At 41.6% G+C, this 7,634-nt stretch overlaps 1 protein-coding gene across 1 annotated transcript in view; it reads right to left on the bottom strand.

The window, feature by feature from the left end:
• The window catches only part of SYNE3 (spectrin repeat containing, nuclear envelope family member 3), a 35,912-nt gene extending 28,839 nt beyond the window's left edge, over positions 1 to 7,073 (bottom strand). Inside the window, exons 1-3 of the mRNA XM_009079735.1 lie at positions 6,924 to 7,073; positions 3,791 to 3,963; positions 3,056 to 3,365 (exon numbers count right to left, since the gene is read on the bottom strand). Of these exons, the coding sequence (XP_009077983.1) occupies positions 3,056 to 3,365; positions 3,791 to 3,963; positions 6,924 to 7,067 (627 nt within the window). The 5' untranslated portion in view covers positions 7,068 to 7,073. The remainder of the gene's footprint in view (positions 1 to 3,055; positions 3,366 to 3,790; positions 3,964 to 6,923) is intronic.
• Positions 7,074 to 7,634: the final 561 nt, after the last annotated feature.

Below are 7,634 nucleotides of genomic sequence, written 5' to 3'. Positions count from 1 at the left end.
AAGAGTGAGAGCACCAACAGAAAAATAATGGGTTTGCCATGGGCTGCAGAGGAAGAGCTGTGTTTGAGCAGGATATGCCCAGCCCTGGGTACTCAAGGGAGGTGGACAAAGGCATAGGAAACCCTCTCCTTTAAGCTCCCCTTACAGTCAGCAAAGGCAAATGAGCCTCCTCTGGAAGACAATCTAGAGCACATAAAGGAAGTTCCTCCTTTAAATCCCTGTGTGGCATCTCAGATAGAGTACAGAAAGCTCCTGCAGCCCTTCCTGGTGCTTTCAGTCTCAGTTCTAGGGTACCTGAGCAAACCCATTACAAATGTCTAAATTTCAGTTAACAGAGATGACATGGACTGAAATTAATTTGATATGCTCAGAAATATTTGATATATTTGCCTAAATATCAACATACTGTATATCATAACTTTTCCTATTGTCTTCAGTCATCATTTGTACTAAAACCCACAACCATCTGCATATTGTTAGTTTATTGGGCAAGGGAAAGCACATAGGAAATAGCTGCCACATCTAAAAATATTCTTGCCAATGTAATTAGAAGAAAATTATGCGCTTTTAAAATTTGGGAATGTTAAGGACACATGTTAGCACTAAGAAAGAAAAAAACACTCACCATTTGCTCATACCAGAGAAGCAGTATCACAGGCAAACCATTTAAGCAACAGTCCAAGAGCCTGCCTTCTGATAGAGCTGGACAACTGCACAGAATCTAAAAATGCTCTTCAAACACAAGTGTAATCTACAAACACCAGTGGAGCCTCCTCTGGGAGGCAGCTCAGGCATTCAGCTGGCATCTGTGAGTCATATTTAGCCTGGCCTCTCATGTGAGGGGCCAGAGCAATCCCCTTACAACTCCGGCGTCCCTTTCATTCATTCCTCCTGCCCTTTAGAAGGTGTGGCAGTGTTTCTCTAACCAGCGTTCTATTTTCCAACACGACTCCCAAGTTGCCTGTAACCTTGGCATTAGATAACGAACCCTGGATTTGCTTCAGTTGAAAATCCAAGGCTTCCCAACTCCCTTCTTTGTTCCACACCTCCTGAAAGAGGGTAGAAGTTGGAAAGTTGGATTCTCTCTGCATCCTTCTATGAAATGTGGTATTTGTAACCAATGCCAAAGTAAAGCTTTTTCTAGTGTCTCAGTTGGCTGCAGACATAAAGACATATTTTGTTTAACTACAGTGAGCCACTTCCTGATCTCATTTACACCAGCACGTATCCAAGTCGGTTAGAGAAATCACACTGTGTAAAATCAGTCTTAGAGAGGTCACATTCTGGCTTTGAGTATTCAAATTACTTCTTTGAAATATTTTGCCCTATTAAAATAACTAATGACTGTCTCCTGCTTCAAAACCAAAGACAAATCTTGGTTAGTAGGGAGTGAATGAGAATTTTAAATGGCAATCTAGATAGACAACACCTAAATTCCCCAGGAACATTCTTATTGTAAATGTAGTTCCCTTGTAATCAAGAGATCAACCTTTAAAAACAAATGATCGACATTCAGGCTCAAGTCTGTTGGAGACATTACAGCTTCTCTGGGGCAGCTGCAGTTACAGAATTTCCAAATATACTCTAGATTTTAGAGACATTAACCTGTTTACACATTTTTTGTACATATTTTGAGTAGTTTTATATTCATGGCTAAAAAATATCTGAATTTCATGCTCACAAAAGGTGCCAGCTCGGGTTTTTTCATTGTTTTGGGGTTCAGGGTATTTTTATTTCAAATGGAACAAGTATCTGTAGAGCAAGCAGAGCAATGGCATGAGTATCCCAATGTTGTTGTTCTGCAAGTGTGACCTGAAGTTAACTCTCATAGAATCATCCAGGTTGGAGGAGACCTCTAAGATCATCATGTCCAACCATTAACCTGTGACTCTGCTGTAACCCCTAAACCATATCCTCCAGCACCAGATCCAGACACTTCTTAAACACTTCCAGGGATGGTGACTCCACCACCTCCCTGGGCAACCTATTCCAGTGCCTGAATACGCTGACAGTGAACAATGTCCAGGGGGGAAAGCCTACATCACTTTCAGGCTCCAGTTCTGGACTGGGGTGTAGGTTTGGTAATAAATAGAAGGCAGCATTATATTAGAGGCAGATAGCAGAACAAGTGAAATGAAAATTGTTTGCATTTACACCAAATAATTCCAGCCTATGAAACTCCTGGAAGCTACTGCGAGACAAAAACTATGTTTTAAGTTCCATATGCTTGGGATAGATGTGTCTACACATATATTTAAAATATTTCTATGAGTATTTCTATTGATCTGATTAGTAAGAAACCGAATTCTTCTGCCCATCTTCAGATGTCTGCCCCTCAGCCATAGCACATGGTCTAAACCAGTCTTTAGCTGAGTTTTAGAAATGAAAAATATAATCCTTTTCTGAAATCTTTACACAGGAATAGGGTCAAAGGAAATCCCTGGTACTGAAAGATGACGTAGGATATCTTATACCAGCCTATTTAACAGCTGTTCAAGCTGGCACATTATCATCAGGCAAGAATTAGTATCTTTGTGCATGAAAATCTTTCAGATACTGGAACTGGCTAGCTGAGTGTGTTGGGCCACAGCTGACTCCCACCTATGTGTTTCCCAGTTCCGCAGGTAGGGAGTGCAGCTCTGGATCTGGACTAAGGCTATTTCCTCCAACAAGGGTGCATGCATGTAATATTTCCTGGCTCTAGGAATGGGTACTTTACATCTGGTTATACAAGAATCACTAATGAGCTGAAAGAGGAGGAACAAGTCAAACTTTATATAGAGATGATCTAAAGCAATATTCACTAGGTCACAGCAAGCAGCTTGCAGTTACTTTACAACAACACACTATAAAGTGCCATGTAAGAGCATCCCAATCAACAGCTTATCCTGGGACTTGACAACTGGTGCAAACAGTCCACTGGCTGAAAGGACAGTGGTCCTCAGCTGTTTCCTTCTGCAGTCTTACCAGGCAAGCCCCAACACTCTTGGAGCAAATAGCAAACAATACTGTATATTGGTGACATCTGAACACCCTGCACTGTTTATAAGTGTACCTGAGCTTCTTGTCTGATTCCTTCATATTCCACCCTCATTTTCTTCTGCACGTCCTCATCAACGCTGGGGTCACCTATCCTGCTTAACAAGGAAGCAGCTTCCTCCAGCAGCCTTTCCAGCAGGACTGACTGATTTAAGACATCATTGAGCAGAACCTGAGCATGGCTCAGCTGCCACTGCTTCTCCTTTAAGCCAAGCTGCAATTCAATGTCTGGCTCCAAGGTCACCCTCATGTTGTGAATCCATGCGTAAAACTCATCTTGGGCTTTCAGGTACTCGCTCCAGTGCAGCCAGACCCACTCAATACGACTGTTGGAGAGAGCAAGAGGGATGAGTTAGATGAAATGATGATGGGAGCAATGGAGACTGACAAGCACAAAAGGCCTTCGAAGCAACGAACAAGGTTCTCAGCTATTTTAAGATGCTCTGACTTCCCAGGGTCTGGACTCACTTCCCAGCTCCTCCCTGCTTTGAGGAGGAAATATTTAGTACAACATCCCTGTGCCTGACCAAACTCATTATTCCAGACAATGAGGTGGGTGGGCTGGGCTGTGAAGGCAGAGCACTGAGGTCCCACTGACCCTCTCTCCCCACACAGTCCCTGAAATGCTCATGGGACTGGGATTAGCAGTGATTGCTATCTACAATCGAGGCAGCAGAGACACTGGAAACACTTCATGAAAGCACTGGGTGAGACAACTGCCTCAGCACACCAAAAAGCACATTTGTCTTACCTGTGACAATGAGTGATGTATATGGCTGTCTCTTCCCACAAGGCTTTAATGTCTTTCAGTTTAGATAGCACCTCATGCTTCTTATCCTCACTGATGCTGCGAAGAGCAGCATCTGCCTTCACAAGAATCAAGTCCATTTTCAAGCTGCCTTCTGGTTCCAGTGCACGTATTTTCTATGAGAAAAACAAATGATACCAAAAGCATGAAAAGAAAGCAAACAATTGATGAAATTTAAACTTTGTTATAACCCAGGAATCATGAACTCATAAGCTTGAAAAGACTCTTAAGATCATTGACTCCAGTCCTTAACCTTACACTAAAGAAGGATGGAAATGTTTCTATACAACACTGACAATTAACCCTTCCCACCTAAGTACCTGCTGCAAAGCTTCTCCTGAAAAGAAAATATGAACTTTTCTTCAAACATACTTATTCTTAAAAATCCTAAAGGACTGAATTTACTGGAAAAACCACGTAGCAGTTGAAAACCATTTCAACTAGCTACAAACCCCAGATAATCTTCTGTGAAGTACCTGTGGCTCTGTTTCCATTGCTGTAACAGTTATAGCACTGTGTTGCCACATGCCACCTCTTCTCCCCCACCTGCCAAAGCACATAGGGGCAATCTCCACAGGGGACATTGCAATCACTCTCAATTTTAAGCTCTACTATAAGAAATCATGAAGCATATTAAAAAGGCTTCCAAGTGCAAATGAAAGTTGGCTTAGAAAACAAGCCAAGAGAAATTAACTAGTGGACTTTTCTATCTGCTACCAAATTTTGCTTTGACCCTAAAGTGTGAAGTTATGAAATGGTGAAAATGTGTATCTTACATGAAAGGGAAGGCCAAGAACTGAAAGCTGAGTCATCTCATTTTAAGTAGACTCTTTTTCTCTATACAGAGACGAAAAAATCAGCACAAGTTGTGTATAGTATTAATTATGCCCCAGTTTGGGTGTCAGCTTTCAACATCAGTTTATCCAAGCTTCTGATACCATCAGGCTAACTTGTCTTGCTGTTCTTCCATAAATTCCTGGCAAACTGCAGGTTTTTGAGTTTGAAGAAAAAGGCTTCTATAATGAAAATACCAAGAGGTTCAAAATCAGGGACTACTTTTGGAAAGATTAGGTTATAAAAAGATAATGTCAGTTATTGCAAAGGTAAGACCATATCACAGGCTTTTGGATTTCCAGACTCCTGTTCCGAGGAAAGACTGATCTTTTGGCATGCACACAGCACACCTGCATGTGATGTACAAACAGGTGTTTGGACAAATTACCTACTATGAAAAGTGTGATTAAAAGAATCCAGGAAAGCAGGGAAAAGGGCAGTGCAAACAAGGAAAATACAAGCCATAGGTGTCCTGACAGGAAAAAATTTAAGAGTAAAGCTGTATCCTAAGCCTGACATTTTTCCAGCAGTTGAAAGCAAACAACGGCCAGAGAAAAAGCAGTGGCTGTACAGTCATTTTTCTTTTTCAACTCTGCTTTTTCATGACTGCTATCTTTGGCTGACATTTTCAGTAACAAATTAACAGAAAATAAACCACAGGAAGGAAGCATGAAAAAAACCTGGCTAGCCAGATGCAAAAAAAAAGGAACGGAAAACTGATCACCGGATTTGAAAACAGCCAATAGGTGAAGCAGTAAGCACATCACAAGGACACCCAAACTGGAGAGAGAAACCAGACCCAGAAAGGAGGCAGGATGAGGGAGCAAGAGGTGGTTCAGGTACACACAGGAAGACAGAACAGACACTTGTTATACTTCAGAAGGATGAATTTTGAAAGTCTGAATTGAAAAAAATCTCCTAACATGACTCCAAAGCCCACAGAAGTCAACAGGCTTCAGTTCAGGCCATGTTAAATCACCACAAACCTCGAGACATTTCATCTTATTATCTCTGCCATGAATGTACCCTTATTGCTGAGCTACCACTCTTCTACTCATGTTCCTGTGTTTCTTGTGTGTTTCTTTGAGACTGTACATAACAGTTTCCCAGACAAAAGGAAAGGGTGAAAACAATTTAAGGGCAGAAAAATAAAACTATAGACCAAGAGAAAATGTTTCAGATTTTCATGACTGACATGCAAGTCTAGCCACCACCCATCACTTCATGCAGTCTCTATATTATGCCAGAGTCAAGATCCATCCTTCAATAAACTACAGTTAAGGAAAAAGGCTGAAGACATGACTGTGCCATCAACCATCTCATCCTCCATGTAAGCCTGCTTCAGAAGGGGCAGGTCAAACAGGGCTAGACACACAGGAAGAGAAACTTTTGGGCAAATAACAATGGGAAAGATTTGGCCATTTAAAGAGCAGACTAGTTGGAATTAAAGGTAATACAAGTATAAAAATAGTTTCAATGTTAATCATAGAAATGTCACCACTCCCTTTAATCACGAATGGTATAGAGATGGGACAAACAGGAGTGTTTCATTCTCTGAGATTACAAGACCCAGATAGCATCTAATGAAACTGAAGTTAATGAATGTGAAGTCACAGTAAAGGGAGCGGGAACAATCTGCAACAGGATCTCTGCGAGAAGAGTTATAAAAGAGATTAAGTAAAACCAGAAAAAAAATGGAAACATTTAGCTTTTGATTAGACAGATGATAAACCCTGTTATCATCAGGGTTTATGGAAAGGGACAAATGGGCTCTAGAACAGCTCATTACCAGGACACTGCAATCTTTCTCTGTCAGTGCCAGAGTCCTGGAGGAGATGGAACACTAGCATGATCTGATTCTCTTAGACTATATGCTGGTCTTCTGCAAATTGCTATGGTAATTGCCAGCAGCAATGGAATTGTTTCAGGTTTGAGCATGCTCCTAGGAGAGTGTAAACATTTTAGCTTGCCAAACCTGCTGCAAGTCTTCCAAATCCATCTGAAAAGCTTGGAAGCCTGTGAGATCGAATTGCCATCCCTTTTTCTAAATCTTAAAACATTTTGCTGATGGAAAAATTAGAAAGGATACTGATGTGAACCCATCCACATGGAACCAATCCTCCAACAAGCAGGAGAACATGACCATTTCCCCATGGAAGACTCCAAAGCTCACAGCAATAACTGCTGCAATGATGGTAGCAGTGACAGCCACCTGTGAGTGGCTACATCACTCTTGCCTTACCTCAGTCTCTCTCAGTCTGGCTTCTAGGGCAGATCGAGGTCCATTGGTGTTGTCATTGATCCTCAGTCTCTCTTGGATGGCCTTCATCCAAGCTTCTGCATTCTCCACGCTACTGTCAAATTCATCCTGTAGCTGCTGAGTCATCTCATTTGAAGAAGCTGAAAGGATAAGAAACAGGGAGCTAAGTAGGTTTTGGTTAAGACCTAAACAGGAATGCAAGGCAGACTATAGAAGCTTGGGGGAAAGCTAATGATGTTGTGGCTTTGCTTGTTAACAATAATACCAAAAAATGCAGTATCACTGTTCAGTTGAGCACAGAGAGCACTTTCACACTGCAGCTTTCCCAAACGAAAATATATCAGGAAACAAAAAGAAGGTGGGGAACTGTGGGAGTCTCCATTACAGTAAACAGATTTAATTCAAAGCTTTCAAATGAGATTAATTTGGTGTTTGTGGTGTATTCCAGATTGGCTGCACCAAACACAAACACCTTCTGTTTTTTTCACAGAGCCTAGTCAGTGTAAAACTCCTTATGCCCTTCCAGGCTCATGTACTGAGCACCTGACACCAGACTAACAAAGCACTTCAGCACATGCTTAACTTAGAGGTGTATAAACCCTTTAAGTCTGCTGAGAACAGGATCAGATGCTTAGGCCCTCAGTTAACTTCCTCTGCTGAGACCATGCAGAGATTACCTGAATGCACGTGCAG

This window comes from Acanthisitta chloris, unplaced genomic scaffold (genome assembly GCF_000695815.1).
Source record: "Acanthisitta chloris isolate BGI_N310 unplaced genomic scaffold, ASM69581v1 scaffold10538, whole genome shotgun sequence".
NCBI classification, from domain to species: Eukaryota; Metazoa; Chordata; class Aves; order Passeriformes; family Acanthisittidae; genus Acanthisitta; species Acanthisitta chloris.
The sequence above is the reverse complement of the archived record's forward strand: the minus strand, read 5'-3'. Positions and strand labels throughout refer to the sequence as shown.